Source organism: Eutrema salsugineum, unplaced genomic scaffold, assembly GCF_000478725.1.
Source record: "Eutrema salsugineum unplaced genomic scaffold, Eutsalg1_0 scaffold_11, whole genome shotgun sequence".
Classification (NCBI taxonomy): domain Eukaryota; kingdom Viridiplantae; phylum Streptophyta; class Magnoliopsida; order Brassicales; family Brassicaceae; genus Eutrema; species Eutrema salsugineum.
In genome coordinates, this window is record NW_006256901.1 from 7,469,998 (window position 1) to 7,486,827 (window position 16,830).

At 39.6% G+C, this 16,830-nt stretch overlaps 1 protein-coding gene and 1 pseudogene across 1 annotated transcript; one reads left to right on the top strand and one right to left on the bottom strand.

The window, feature by feature from the left end:
• Nucleotides 1–15,504, bottom strand: part of LOC112089803 — a 36,557-nt pseudogene extending 21,053 nt beyond the window's left edge.
• Nucleotides 378–1,484, top strand: LOC112089951. The gene is made up of 3 exons (XM_024160823.1): nucleotides 378–450; nucleotides 653–773; nucleotides 1,076–1,484. Exons 1-3 carry the CDS (start codon nucleotides 435–437, stop codon nucleotides 1,329–1,331), a joined length of 393 nt encoding a protein of 130 aa, XP_024016591.1. The 5' UTR covers nucleotides 378–434; the 3' UTR covers nucleotides 1,332–1,484.
• Nucleotides 15,505–16,830: the final 1,326 nt, after the last annotated feature.

Below are 16,830 nucleotides of genomic sequence, written 5' to 3' on the forward strand. Positions count from 1 at the left end.
GAGAATAAGTTTTAATCAATATTTTTGGAAACCTTTGAAATTTATTTTCTTCTTTTGATCATGGTGTGTAATATCCATTGATCAGATCATGGTGTGTAATATCCATGGTCACAACCAATCTATCTTGGTTTGTCATATCCAAGGGATCACCCGGTAAATCAGGAGTCTTCCGCAGCTTCTGTGTGACCATTCGCTCCACATCCTTTGATCATTGAGACTTCACGGTTTCTTTGATGCAAAGCTTATCTTCTACCAACTTCTGTGTGCCGATCTTTGGGAAAGATCTTATCATTTGGTATCAGAGCTTAATATGATCCTCCCTGAATCGGCACTCTAAAGACTGGATCTAATAAGACACGCCAGGTGGGTCGAGTTCATCGAAACCTTTCCTTATGTCATCAAGTATAAGCAAAGTAAGGACAATGTTGTAGCCGATGCATTGTCTCGCAGGTATACTCTACTCTCTATTCTTGATGCTAAGTTCATTGGTTTTTGAACAGCTAAAACATATGTATACTTCCAATACTGATTTTTAAAGAGATATACCAAGCTTGTGAAAAGTTTGCTAGTGGCCGATACTTTAGACAAGAAGGATTTCTTTTCTTTGATAATCGCCTGTGTATTCCTAACTGCTCTATTCGAGACTTATTAGTCAGGGAAGCTCATGGAGGTGGCCTCATGGGGCATTTTGGGGTTGCTAAAACCATGAAAGTAATGCAAGACCATTTTCATTGGACACACATGAAGAGAGACGTGGAGAGGAATTTTGCAAGGTGCTCAACATGTAAACAGGCTAAGTCCACACTTAAGCCTCACGGTTTGTATACCCCTTTGCCTATACCTTCGCATCCATAGAATGACATATCTATGGATTTTGTGCTTGGATTACCTAGAACTAGGACCGGCAAGGACTCGATATTTGTTATAGTTGATAGGTTTTCTAAATGGCACACTTCATAGCATGCAACAAAACTGATGATGCCTCGCATGTAGCTCATTTGTTCTTTAAAGAAATCGTAAGATTGCATGGCATGCCTAGATCTATTGTGTCTGATAGAGACAAATCCTTTTCAAGAAAGGGGGATGATGTGATCATGGAGAGCACTGGAAACATAGAGCTAGAACCTGAGGAGGGAGAACTTGTAGCTGAGGAACAAGAGCTCGAACCAGAAGAGGCTTTAGTCATTCCGAATGGCCCCATGACAAGATCAAGAACCAAGAAGCTTAAAGAAGCCGTTGGAGGAGTTCTAAGACAAGCACAATATTCGGCTAAGGAGGAAAAAGAGTTCATCACAAGTACTTTAGTTGTGATCCAAGTCCTCGAAGCTTAGTGGAGTTGTGATCCAATTTTGTACTCTTTTTCCCCATCACTAGTTTTGTCCCAATGGGTATTCTAGTGATGGGTTTTTAATGAGGCAAGATTGGATCACCTTCTCAATAAAGTCCACTAAGTCCAATCCAAATGAGACGGCCAAGCGGAGAGGAGCGTGTGAAGATATTTGAATTCAACTTAGACAGCTCATACTTGTATTTCCTAGATATGCTTATTGATGGCTGAGACTCTCTTCTTTTCCTTTATATTCTCTTGTACTCTCGTTTGAGAAACCATCTTTCTTTTATCTAAAAACCTTTCTAAAGTAAAGATCATTTGTTCTTTGAACATCTTAGTTTGTGAGTGTGTCATATCTCCCAAACACCCGACTCTTAGGTGTGTAATATCCTCAGAATCAAACCGGTAAATCAAAGGTCTTCCGCAGCCTTTGTGCGACCCCTTGATCCATTCCTTTGCCCTCCAGTTCGTTGTATTTCAGAAGTTCAAGCTTATTAGATCCAGTCTTTAGAGTGTCGATTCAGGGAGAATCATATTAAGTGGTATCAGAGCACACTCTATTCACTGGAGAAACGATTTCATCAGGTTGTTTCTACCCATTTCATTTTTCGATCTCATATTCTTAGATCTATCAAGTCCGCATATAGATCTAGTGTTTATGATTGTATCGTCAAGTTTCACCAGTAAATCATTGTGTCTTTCAAATTTCTATCATCGATTCACATCATCGGCAATATTTGTTTAAGTTCAAATGAAAACCGATCATATTCTAGGGTTTTAGATTTCTTGAGGAACACGAAGAGTCATTCTTTGAACTTAATCGAGTTTGGGACAAATCTCTAGTGATCTGTTTGCCTTTGGTCTCAGGAACTATGTCGGATCAACACGAGGAGACCAGTGGCAATGGTTTCAATAAACTAATGATGGAAGCCATGATGGCCGAGATGAAGAAACTCATGACCTATCAACTTGAAGAGTTCAGACAAGAGATGCAACAACATCATTCTGATTCGAGATCAAACAAAGAAACGAGGAGAAGAGATCATGGAAAAGAAAAGGTTCAAGAGCCAAATAAGAGCACCAGAGATGAGGAGGCCGATATATACTATGGTCAAGAGAGCAGCTCGTCTAGAGGTAGTAGAGGGAAGCATAGGCGAGCTAAAGAAGATAAGGCTACGTTCCAGATAGTTTAGGAGGCCTCAAGCTACGCATTCCTCCATTTCACGGCAAGAATGATCCTGATGCGTACCTAGACTGGGAAAAAAAGATTGAGTTGGTCTTCAGTTGTCAACACTATACTGAGATAAACCGAGTTAAGGTGGTGGCAACAGAGTTCGACGACTATGCACTAAGTTGGTGGGATCAAATTGTGACTTCTAGAAGGCGTAATCAGCAGTATCCGGTTGAATCTTGGTCTGAAATAAAGTCTTTGCTGAGAAAGAGATTTGTGACGAGTCTTTATCACCAGGAGCTACACCAACGAATCAGGAGACTCACCCAAGGCACTCGTACGGTGGAAGATTATTATCAAGAACTGGAAACTCTAATGCTGCAAGCTGAGATTACTGAAGATAGTGAAGCTACAATGTCTAGATTCTTGGGAGGACTGAACCGAGAGATCCAAGATCGGCTAGAGATGCAACAATATGAAGAAATAGAGGAGATGCTGCACAAAGCAATCTTGATCGAGCAACAGCTCAAGAGAAGGCATCCGGCTAAAACTAATTATGGAGTTAGTATCCCCACTAAGGCCAACTATCCAAAGGAAGAAAAACCGAGTTACCAAAAAGATAACAAGACAATGGTGAATCCAAAATCAGATGTTAAGCCACCGGTAATAATTCAAGACATCAGAAGCAAGCCAGAAACTACAACAACTCGTTCTAGAGACGTCCGATGTTTCAAGTGTCACGGTCGAGGTCATTACGCGAATGAGTGCTCCAACAAGAGGGTAATAGTCCTCTTAAGCAGCGGAGAATTTTAGTCAGAGGAAGAAAAGCTAGACGATTCTGAATCTACTGAGGAATATGAGGCTATACCGGCTAGTGGAGAGTTACTTGTAGCTCGGAGGACATTGAACATTCAAAGCAAAGAAGAAGAGCAAGAGCAAAGATAAAACTTGTTTCATACCCGTTGTCTGGTCCAAGGCAAAGTCTGTAGTCTCATTATTGATGGAGGAAGCTGCACAAACGTAGCTAGTGAGGAAATGGTCAAGAAACTTGGACTAAAGATGACCAAGCACCCGAGACCCTACAAGTTGCGATGGCTTAATGAAACCGGGGAAATGAAGGTTCAGAATCAAGTCTTGGTGCCTATTTCTATTGGAAAATATGAAGATGAAGTTCTGTGCGACGTGCTAGCAATGGAGGCTGGACATATTCTTCTCGGGAGACCTTGGCAATCCGATAGAAAAGTTTTACATGATGGCTTTACTAATAAGCATTCTTTTGTTTTCCATGGCAGGAAAATCACACTGATTCCTTTAACACCGCAAGAGGTATACCAGGATCAAGTCCAAATGAAGCAAAAAGAGAAGCCGCCTAAGAAATCCTCTAATTTCTTTCTACGGGCTGGTGATGTTAAGAAAGCTCTCATTTCCAAGCAACCTATCCTTTTATTTGTGTTTAAAGAAGCACTTGCAAATATTACTGACCTGGCACCGGCTCTGCCGAGTAAAATGAATGATCTTTTGCAGGTATATCAAGATGTGTTTCCTGAGGATAATCTGAAAGAGTTACCACCCATTAGAGACATTACACACCAAATTGACTTTGTTCCTGGTGCATCATTGCCTAATAAGCCTGCGTATAGGACCAATCCGGTGGAGACTAAGGAGTTACAAAGGCAGGTGAATGAGCTAATGGAGAAGAGACATATCCGAGAGAGTATGAGCCCTTGTGTCGTGCCTGTGCTACTTGTTCCCAAAAAAGATGGAAGCTGGCGCATGTGTGTCGATTGTAGGGCAATCAACAATATCATGGTGAAGTATCGACACCCCATTCCTAGGCTTGATGATATGCTAGATGAATTACATGGTTCTAGTATCTTTTCTAAGATAGACTTAAAAAGTGGTTATCATCAAATTAGGATGAAAAAAGGGGATGAATGGAAAACTGCATTTAAAACTAAGCATGGGCTATATGAGTGGCTTGTTATGCCATTTGGGTTAACTAATACACCTAGTACATTCATGAGATTAATGAATCATGTGCTTAGAGCGTTCATAGGAGTTTTTGTGGTCGTATATTTTGATGATATATTATAGCAAAAACTTGGAAGAGCATATTGATCATTTGAAATCTGTGCTAGATGTGCTTAGGAAAGAAAAGCTGTACGCAAATTTGAAGAAGTGCACATTTTGTACAGATAACCTTGTGTTTTTAGGATTTGTGGTGAGTGCAGATGGCATCAAAGTAGATGAGGAAAATGTTAAAGCAATTCGGGAATGGCCAACCCCTAAGAGCATTGGAGATGTGAGGAGCTTTCATGGTCTCGCCGGTTTTTATTGGAGGTTTGTCAAAGATTTTAGCACTCTAGCTGCCCCTCTCATTGAGATCATAAAAAAAGACGTGGGATTCAAGTGGGGATCAGCACAAGAAAAAGCTTTTACGGTCCTAAAGGATAAGCTCACTCATGCCCCTTTACTTGTTCTACCTGATTTCCTTAAAACCTTTGAGATAGAGTGTGACGCCTCTGGTATAGGCATTGGTGCAGTTTTGATGCAGGATAAGAAGCCTATAGCCTTCTTTAGTGAGAAACTCGGAGGATCCACTTTAAACTATCCAACTTATGACAAGGAACTATATGCTTTAGTTCGGTCTCTTCAAACGTGGCAACACTACCTGTGGCCCAAGGAATTTGTCATACACCGATCATGAGTCGCTTAAACATTTGAAGGGACAGCAAAAGCTTAATAAAAGACACGCCAGGTGGGTCGAGTTCATCGAAACCTTTCCTTATGTCATCAAGTATAAGCAAGGTAAGGACAATGTTGTAGCCGATGCATTGTCTCGCAGGTATACTCTACTCTCTATTCTTGATGCTAAGTTGATTGGTTTTGAACAGCTAAAACATATGTATGCTTCTGATACTGATTTTAAAGAGATATACCAAGCCTGTGAAAAGTTTGCTAGTGGCCGATACTTTAGACAAGAAGGATTTCTTTTCTTTGATAATCGCTTGTGTATTCCTAACTGCTCTATTCGAGACTTATTAGTCAGGGAAGCTCATGGAGGTGGCCTCATGGGGCATTTTGGGGTTGCTAAAACCATGAAAGTAATGCAAGACCATTTTCATTGGCCACACATGAAGAGAGACGTGGAGAGGATTTGTGCAAGGTGCTCAACATGTAAACAGGCTAAGTCCACACTTAAGCCTCACGGTTTGTATACCCTTTTGCCTATACCTTCGCATCCTTAGAATGACATATCTATGGATTTTGTGCTTAGATTACCTAGAACTAGGACCGGAAAGGACTCGATATTTGTTATAGTTAAGAGGTTTTCTAAAATGACACACTTCATAGCATGCAACAAAACTGATGATGCCTCGCATGTAGCTCATTTGTTCTTTAAAGAAATCGTAAGATTGCATGGCATGCCTAGATCTATTGTGTCTGATAGAGACACCAAGTTCTTAAGCTTCTTTTGGAAAACCCTATGGTCTAAGTTAGCCACTCGATTATTGTTCTCCACTACTTGTCACCCTCAAACTGATGGGCAAACTGAAGTAGTTCATAGAACTCTATCTACATTGTTGCGAGCCCTGATTAAAAAGAATCTCAAAACTTGGGAAGATTGTTTGCCGCATGTAGAATTTGCATATAATCATTCTGTTCATTCTGCTTCTAAGTATTCTCCATTCCAATTGTCTATGGTTTTAATCCTTTATCTCCCTTGGATCTAACTCCCTTGCCTTTAAGTGAACGAGAAAGTGTAGATGGTGATGGTGACTTGATGTGGTTGTGTCGAGGGTTGTCAAGTTTTACCCTAATTGAAATCAATAGCCGCAAGTGCACAGCTGATCGATTGTAGTACTTAGGGATCGAATCCACAGGGAAGGAGGATCTTTTCCTGCAAAAAGCCTTTGAAATAAGTATTAAGTACGGAAGTCTAGAACCAAAACGGTTTTGTGGGGGTTTGGTAGTGTTTTTAAAATGTAAAAACGAAATATTAAAAGAGAATACGGGAATTAAATGACGTAATAACTAAACTTAACGAAAATGACTAAAAATGTAAAAAACGGATATCTAATTGCTTAAATGAAAATGAACTAAAAAGGAAAGACAATATTGAACTAAAGCTTGAAAGAAAAATCGGTGTAAATCAATGAGAAAGAAGGCGTTGGGGTTCAGGGAAGTTTTCTCAGGGGTACGAACGATTCAAAACATTGCTAGAGAGTAAATTGATAAGATCTTAGCTTAAACTTTTCGAACTGGAGTCACGGACGTATGAATACGCCACTGTCGTGATCATAGACAAATATCTCTCTCAACCCTTACCAGTAGGTTTCCACTCTGGCCCTGGAAGAGAAGAGATGCATTATGTTTAAGACTCGTCCTAATTCACAAATCGCCCATAGGTAGGTTTCCACTCCTATGTTTGTTTTGCTCTCCCAAACTAGATCTGATACCTGATGAACACTTTCGTGTCACCAAGCATCTGGATCTGATTGTAGTTCATAACGTTACTCTTATGCAGTAAAAACAAATTCAGAAGAAAAAGTTCTAAGATTCGGCTCAAAAGCTCATGGAATCCTCATCGAACATATAAATCTCCATAAAAAATCCCTTAATCCCAACAATAAAACTACTCAAACATAATGAACGAAATCAAAAGCATAGTATTAAGAAGTAGAATAGAAACCGAAATTGAAAAAGAAAGAACAAGGGTTCAAGAGAACAAATCTCTCTCTCCCTAAAAGCTAAAGCAAAAACAATAAAAGTATGAAGTAATGATAGACCGTATTCGGTTTCTCTATGATGGTTCATCGATTAGGGTTCCTAAAACATGTATTTATAGTGCTCTGGACGTCACTTAGGGTTTCTCCAAATGAGGGAATCATTGTGGGCTTCAGAAATGGGCTTTTGGGCTCGGAGTTGGCTTGCCGCACTCGGGAGTGCTGTGACCGCGGGGAATGAGTGGTTTGCCGCGGTCAGGATGCTTCTGACCGCGGGAAATGGCCTGTTGGCCGCTGGTGGAAATGCTCGCCGGCTGGTTTACGGGACATCTTGCTCTTCGCGTATCTTTTGATTGAACCGTTGGATTGCCAAGCTGTAAAGTGCACTGGAAAGCTGATACTTCCATCATTAAGGTCTCCAAATTTGAGCTGGATCAGACGGTGAGAAAGCCTTCAATCAGGGGTGAACTTCTGACGGTTTGACTCTGAACTGAAATCTGGTTTTCTATCCATTTTGTTAAGCTTTTCCCTAAGTTACCTGAAAAGAGTCTTGGAACTACAAATACTAGAAAAACGTAATAAAAGTACTTAAAATCAATTAAAAACATAGAAAAAGTATATTAAAACGATCCATAAAAGTGGTCAAAATACGATGTTATCAGATGGCAAAAAGAAGGCTGAACTAATAAAGCAGATCCATGAGAAGGCTAGAACTAACATAGAGGAGAAGACAAAGCAGTATGTTAAACACGCCATCAAAGGCCGCCGCAAACTAGTCTTTGAAGAAGGAGATCTCGTGTGGGTACACTTGAGGAAAGAAAGATTTCCAGCTGAAATGAAATCTAAGCTCATGCCAAGAGTTGATGGCCCTTTTAAAATCACAAAAAGATCAATGATAATGCGTATCAAATTGATCTCAAAGGTAAGTACAAAGTGAGTCCGAGTTTTAATGTTGCTGACTTAGTTCCTTTTTATGCAGATGATCCAGATTTGAGGTCAAATCCTTTTCAAGAAGGGGGGGATGATGTGATCATGGAGAGCACTGGAAACATAGAGCTAGAACCTGAGGAGGGAGAGCTTGTAGCTGAGGAACAAGAGCTCGAACCAGAAGAGGCTTTAGTCATTCCGAATGGCCCCATGACAAGATCAAGGACCAAGAAGCTTAAAGAAGCTGTTGGAGGAGTTCTAAGACAAGCACAATATTCGGCTAAGGAGGAAAAAGAGTTCATCACAAGTACTTTAGTTGTGATCCAAGTCCTCGAAGCTTAGTGGAGTTGTGATCCAATTTTGTACTCTTTTTCCCCATCACTAGTTTTGTCCCAATGGGTATTCTAGTGATGGGTTTTTAATGAGGCAAGATTGGATCACCTTCTCAATAAAGTCTACTAAGTCCAATCCAAATGAGACGGCCAAGAGGAGAGGAGCGTGTGAAGATATTTGAATTCAACTTAGACAGCTCATACTTGTATTTCCTAGATATGCTTATTGATGGCCGAAACGTTTTTCTTTTCCTTTATATTCTCTTTTACTCTCGTTTGAGAAACCATCTTTCTTTTATCTAAAAACCTCTCTAAAGTAAAGATCATTTGTTCTTTGAACATCTTAGTTTGTGAGTGTGTCATATCTCTCAAACACCCGATTCTTAGGTGTGTAATATCCTCAGAATCAAACCGGTAAATCAAAGGTCTTCCGCAGCCTTTTGTGCGACCCCTCGATCCATTCCTTTGCCCTTCAGTTTGTTGTATTTCAGAAGTTCAAGCTTATTAGATCCAGTCTTTAGAGTGCTGATTCAGGGAGGATCATATTAAGCTCTGATAGCAAATGATAAGATCTTTCCCAAAGATCGGCACTCAGAAGTTAGTAGAAGATAAGCTTTGCATCAAAGAAACCGTGAAGTCTCAATGATCAAAGGATGTGGAGCGAATGGTCACACAGAAGCTGCGGAAGACTCCTGATTTACCGGGTGATCCCTTGGATATGATACACCAAGACAGATCGGTTGTGACTATGGATATTACACACCATGATCTGATCAATGGATATTACACACCATGATCAAAAGAAGAGAATAAATCTCAAAGGTTTCCAAAAATATTGATTAAAACTTATTCTCTCAAATGAGATTACTTGAGTTTAAATAGAAAATAGAAACTTGAAAAGAAAGCTAAACAAATAAATGCTACTCTACATGCACATAACCTAGGGAAATGATACATTTAATACCAGTCATGCATGTAGAGAAAAATAAAGCCTCCAAATAAATCTTCCTCTTCAATTTTCGTCTTTTATTTGGGCCAGAAAATTAAGTGATTATGTTGGGCTCTTCTTGGACTTCTAACAGGCTCAAAATGGGCTGGGATTAATAGCTAACATCATAGATGAATTTTTTCATGCTCTTCTTGCCCAAATCTTGATAAATCAGCCAGAAGTGAGTTTTGAAGAATTGAGCATTCTCAATTTCCAACGGTACAAACATCACTTTTTCTTCAAGTTCTTTGCTGCCCATGATCACATCACTACATGCATTGGCAAATGAAATTCCTTTGGGCAGAATCTGAACTACTTGATTGAACTCTTCAAGTGCTTCTTCGCTGATCTTTTTTGTGTAATCACTGGCTTCTTTAGGATCTTTGAGATGGATCCTGTAAACAGCTGCATCCGGTGATGATCTAGGAAAAGATAGATACATGGCTCTTCTGAAATAGGTAGAGATGTTCTCCTTAGTCTCATTGCTATATCTGAAGAACTTGAAGGCAGCCTTGCTTCTAGATGTCATCGAATCCATGGTAGAGAGAAATGGACTTCACAAATTTGTTGAATTTGATTAGTCTCTCTCTGGATATGCTCTTGGTTATTAGTTCTGAGTTTTCATCAGATGAATTGTCCCCAGGGTTTGATTCTTTTACAAACAAACCATACTCTTCATCTTCTGAGAATTTCTCTCAAAGCTCATTGTCACAAGTATAAACCATGTTGCAAGAAGCATAAGTGTTGGATTCCTCCTTTTATTTTGATGCTTGTGCAGTGATTGAGAAGACAGATTGATCAAACAACCTAGATCTGGTCACAAGGGGTTGGTCTTCAGTTGAACAGGTTTCGGAAAGAGGTTGAAAGGATTCCAAGTCTGAAAAATCAGGCTTGGCCGCAGGTGGGATGCTCTGGGCCGCAGTGGAAGTTATCTTGGCCACGGGTGAAGTGCTCGCAGCCACGGTCAGCTTCTCCTGGCTCACCATACTTGCTTCTTCATTCTCTTCTTCTTCAATGTTGTTCTCTTGCTCCCAGTGGTTGTCAGGCACGTCTTGGGCATCTAAAGCATTGGTTCCAGTGTTCAGATCATAATCCTTATAATATTTAGAAAGTTTTTCAACTTTCTCTTCTACTTCATCTAAAGCATAGACAACTTTGTCTAAAGTAACATCAAGCTCTTTAGTCTTGTTTTCAACCTTAGCTACGCCTTGCCACAGCTCCAACGTATAGTCATAGGTTTGGTTATTGCTTTTATTCAGCTCCTTATCCAAGTAATCAATCTTGAAAGTTAGGGTTTGCAGCTCTCTTTCACTTTGTCGAATGTTGAAGTTGTTCTTCCCTTGCTCTTCTTCGACAGACTCCATTCTCTGATTCAACACTTCATTGTCTTTGGTTCTCTGATCCTCCAGTGTCTTCACATGCTCAGAGAGATCATCAAACCTCTTGTTAAGGTCGATAGTGATGACATCTATCCTTGTTCGCAGGGCAGCTTCGATGAGGGCTAGGGAGGAAAGAAACTGATTCAGCTTGGTTTCCAATCGATTAAGCCGGATGTTAAACCAATTGTTCTCATAGTTCTGGTGCAGAATCTGATGAGATAGAGGATGAGATGGTCGACGGTTCACCAGGTGTAGCGAATAGGGCTCATCTTGGTGGCTTGGAGTTTGCGAGTCTCCACGATAGTGGTTCAGATGATTCGGCCGAACAAGATGATCAGAATCACGCCTGGATGGTGATTCACATGGGGAGGGAACTTCACACAGGTTGCAAAACCTTCGCTCGGGATTAGGGTTTCTTTTTGGATGATCTATGCTTCAAGGATTCTGAAACTAGGGCAAACAGAAGAAAGAATAAGCAGAAAAAGAAAAATTTAGGGTGTTTATAAGTTTGGTTCACTTCCTATGGTGTTTTGGCAGAAACTAGACATATATACAGTCTTCTATAGCTTCAATCTCCTGGATTTAGACCTCCAGTGACTAATTCCTTCCTCGGAAATGGCGCCAAAAACTTGATGTGTGCGGGCCTAGGGTTGTGTTTTTACAAGCCCATTGGTCCTGAAAAGTTTTTAATTTATAAAACCCTAGTGTCTGCAAGTGCACAGATGTACGTTGTAGGACTTAGGATGTCGATCCACAGGGAAGATATCTAATCTGCAAACAACACCAAACTGGGAAAGTAAGCAAAGTCATAAACTCATGGGGATTTGGGGATTTTGGTTAAGAATCCTAAATTAAACCTAATCTTATATTAACGGAAAATAAAATGCAATGCAAATGAATTGGTAAAAGAATATCTCAAGGATGTGGACTCAAACTATAGACTCTAAACTCATAGGTGGCTATTTAGACTTCTCCGGTTTACTCTAATCGATGTCAAAGCATTTCCAATTAGCCTCCGGGCGATTTATCTTAATCTGTTTCTGGGATCTGCATGGAACTAGAATAGACGTGTATAATTAACCAACTCTCGCCATCTTAATCAACTAATCACTCAAATCTGACAATTAACTCTCGCTTCCATGCCAGAGATAAGATCATGCATTAACTATTAAATTCATCTGCTCACATCTTCTCTGCAGGTAGCTCTCGACTCCTGTAGCGACTATGCTCTTCTGATGCTAGGTATGGATGATCTAATACAGCACTCTCATGGCTCTGATCGATCCTAGGCTCAAAGAATAGGTCATGAATCTACTCTCATGCAATATAAACAACTTAGAATAGATGAGATCCAGAATATGGTTTAGAAACTTAGAAATCCTAATCGACTTGTATACCTATCAAAAACTCTTCAAACAACTTGACTCTCTAGGATAGATCTACATGATGCAAGGAATGATAAAAGACATGAAAGAATGCAAAAGATGAAACAGAAAAGTTAATTAGATAGAAATGAGAAAGAGCAATGGATCCAGGGAAGAATTCCCTTCTTCAACGCCTAACCCTAGAAAAACAGAGTTTGGAGGGTTACAATCTCATTACAAGAGCACACACCCGTTTAGGACTACTAAGAAATGTATTTATAGGTCCTAAGGTCTTCCAGGTCTCATTTAGGGCTTCTCTGAAGAGGAATGGCGAAATGGGCTTTGATGTTGGGCCTTGTGGCTCGGATTTAGTCCACCGAAGGTGAAAGTCTTCCAGGGCAGGCAAAACACTTGTTTGCCGCGGGTGAGAGTCTTCCGGGGTTGGTGAATTTGTTCAACTTGTTCTCCATGTATCATTTGATTGCTCTGTTGGATCTTTGTGATGTAAAGTGCTATGGAAAGCTGGTTGTCTCCTCTTGAATGTCTCCAAATTTGAGCTGGATCAAACGGTGAGAAAATCTTCATTTGAGGCTGAACTTCTGACGGTCTAACTCTGAGCTAAAAATGTGGATTTCTTTAATTTTGCCATCTTTTTCCCTAAGTTTCCTGAAAAGAGCATTGAAACTACAAATACAGAGAAATCATAATAAAATTTTCTAATACTGATTAAAACCTTTAAAAAACAATTTGAAATCAATGGTGAAAATGGGTACAAATACGGTGTTATCATCTCTCCTGGAAAAACTCACGAGATTGTTTGACCGAGTGGATCTCGCTAACTTCTAGTGAGGGATCGATAACAAAGACATATCCTCATCCACTCATATCAACAACAGAAAACTTTCCTCGATTCTCGTCCATCTATTATCACAGCTTCTATACAATATCGATCTATATTAAAGATGGTTTATGAGAATCATCACATAACCAAAATGAAAATGAAACAAAGTTGCTAACACAACTAATTTTTTGCGTAAAAATCCATGGCTTCTTTAAAAGCCACGAAAAAGCCACAGCGGAAAAAGCCACAAAAATATAGCCATGAATACAAAAATAAAATTGCATAAATTCGTAGCTATATCTTTGTGGTTAGTTTGGTGTTTTTATGATACTTTTTGTGGCTTTTCTAAAATAACCACGGAAAATATGTGACTAATCTGTAAGGCTGTATACGCATAATTTTTAGTAGTGTAATAATAAAAAGAAGAAAAGCAAAGCCAACCTTGTAGTGATGACCCAAAGGTATGATTTGGGAACTAAGAGTGTTGAGAACTATCCCATATGTAGATATAAAACCACAATTTACTAATGGTGACCACAACTTCTCAGTAGAAATGACAGATCTGAGAAATGACATATCTGACAGATCTCAGGGTTTAAAATTATAATTACATTTGTGGTTGTGAGGTCGGATCTGGCATCACCGCCAGTTCAGGAAAGATAATTGGACCTCCCTGGGTCCTCTTATCGATGTTACGGGAAATATCGGGCCGAGGACTTCTGGTTTCTCTATTAACGCCGCAGTGTTTGATGCCCTCTCTAATCGCCAATGGACGCTCTCATCGTCGAGGAGTCGTAACCCCATCATCTCGGTCCTTCGTCATTGTCTCCCGGATGATGGGTCTATTGCTGACTCGGAGGCGGATGATCTTTATCTCTGGAAAACAATTAATAATGATCCTGCTATTTATTTTTCCTCAAAGCTCACTTGGAATGCTCTGTACCCTTCGGGTGAGACAGTAGATTGGTAAAACTCGGTATGGTTCAAAGGGAGGATTCCTAAACACGCTTTCCTCATTTGGGTGGTCGCTAGAAACCGTCTCATCACTCGCGATCGTCTGATCAGCTGGGGAGTCACATCGCCCTCAACTTGCCTTCTTGGTAGTATTGCTGACGAATCAAGGCAGCACTTGTTCTTTGAATGCAACTTCAGTAATGAGGTTTGGTCCTTCTTCACATCCCATGCTCATCTAAATCCTCCATCTTCCTTCGAAGCAGGTATTAGATGGATGCAGGACCTTACTTCTGACCCGAATGTTGCCCTCATTATGAAACTCGTGTACCAATCCTCCATCTATGAGATCTGGAATGAGAGAAACCAGAGACTCCATACAGCTTCATCTTGCCCGACCTCTGTGATCATTTCGACCATCTCCCACACGCTTTGCTGCCGGCTGGACCCGTTATCCAGAGCGCAACGGAACCCTCCTTCCACGGTTTCTTACCTTACCTCTTGGTTCTCGTTATTTGACAGATAATTGTGTAAATTGCTCTCTTCTCTTTCCGAATGTAAGTCTTGTTGTGGGCTTTTGTAGTTTGCTTGTTGTAGGCCTGAAACCTTTTTATATAATGAATGAAATATTTTAAAAATAAATAAATAAATTCTAATTACAGATCTGAGCAATGACATTCTAAGTAGATCTAAGGGAAAAACGACATTCTAAGTAGATCTGATACGGAAAAACTACCAGTATCGTCATCAAAGTTCTCAGCAGTATCAGTATCGCTGGGAAAAAAATTATGGAAAGATTGACATTTTGTGTAGTTCTATATAAATTATATCTGTAATTTGTAAGCATATATCATGCTCGGCTCAGTTGGTAGAAGGCATAACAACACTTATAGTGGTCGGGGTTCGAATAGCCATTATGGTGTTTTAATTATTATTTTTTTAAAACCCTCAAAACGACGTCAATTAATATAATGTGATATGTACAATGGATTTTAACCCCGTTAGTTTGTTCTTTTATTGATTTAATGTTGTGTCTTTTTTGGCTTAATCAACAAAAATTCAGGATTTAAATTTAAAATCAATCAAAATTAATTATTTAAACTATTTACATGATAGTTTGTGGTTTAAATGGCCGAAATTTAAAAGTTCATGTTTTTTTTTTACAATTTTCCTATTGTAATACCTCAGACTATTTACATTAATGGAGGTTCTCTTTTGCCCAAAAAAAAAAATGGAGGTTCTCTTTCTCTCTTTATCTCTGGTTACTTATTCTTCAAGTCTCATAATTCTGCAAACATTCATCTCTTATTTCTCTTAAATTTTAGCAGTATTAATGGCTAAGCGGCGTTTAGAGCTTGGCAGAGGTACAGCAGACTGCCACGAGCTGCAGACAGAGTGGAAGTTTACAGTCTCAAAACATGTCTCAAAACATGTCTCAGAACGACTATTGATTCGTTCTAACAAGTCTTTGGTAAGTAATGACCAGTCTGCCATTGTTAGATCCAATATACAAAAGGAACAATACTTTGAAGAGTAAGGATCTTAAATTGCTTATAACTCGAGATTAAGAAAAACTCTTCTTATTGCTTTAAGAAAATTGCTCAAAACTTAAAACTCACAAACTCTCTCTATAATCTCACGAGTCTACCACAACTTGGTAACTTTATATATATAGAGACTTATTTCCTATATCCTAAACCAATTAGATAAAAGCTTATATGTTTAGATAACTCCTAAACATATTCTAGATAACTCCTAATTAAATACCTAATCCTAATCTCTTTAGGAAACTTATTTCTTAAGCTTTCTTCAAGCTTAATCCAACATTCTCCCTCTTAAGCTTGAAGTCATTCCTTGACACATCTTGAACTCCTATGAGATCTCTCATCTCTTTAAACTTTATCCTTCCTAATGCTTTAGTCAGAATATCAGCTCTTTGCTCTGTTCCGGGAATGTGTTCGACCAGAACCTGCTCATTCTCGACACACTCTCTGATAAAATGATATATCCTGTGAATGTGCTTACTTCGTGCATGAAAGACTGGGTTCCTTGTAAGCACAATTGCAGATTTATTGTCGATACGAACTGTCACCTTTTTGCACTCAGTTCCAGTGATTTCTCCAAGCAATTCTTGTAACCATGTTGCTTGCTTAGCTGCCTCCGTTCCAGCCATGAACTCAGCTTCGCAGGAAGACAACGCCACTGTTTCTTGCTTATGCGAGTTCCAACTTATAGGACAATCATTGAGGTAAAAGACGTGACCAGCTGTGCTCTTTCCATCGTATGCGTCAACGTTACGGCTACTATCACTATAGCCCATTAAAGCTGTTTCCTTTGCTCGGTCAAACCTGAGTCCAAGCGATGTAGTACCTCGCAGATATCTTAGAACCTGTTTAAGTGCTGCGCTATGTGACTCTTTTGGCTCCTGCATGTATCGGCTTAACACACCAACATAGTATGAGAGGTCTGGTTGAGTGTGAAGCAAATACCTGAGGCATCCAATGTTTTTCCTGTACTCTTTTTCATTGACAACTTTCTCTTCTTGTGCCTTAGATAGTTTCAACCCTGAGTCCATTGGAATATGGACCGAGTTATATTCCTCCATTCCTGCTTCACTTAAAGTCTTGGTTGCGTATCGCTCTTTTTTCAACATAATACCAGTTTCGTCTTGTGATACCTCAATCCCGAGATAGTACGTTAACTTCCCTAAGTCGCTCATCTCAAATTTGTTAGACATCTCCTTCTTAAACTCCAATATTAGGTTCAGACTCAAACCTGTTACCAAAAGATCGTCTACATATACGGCTATACGGAGGAGAT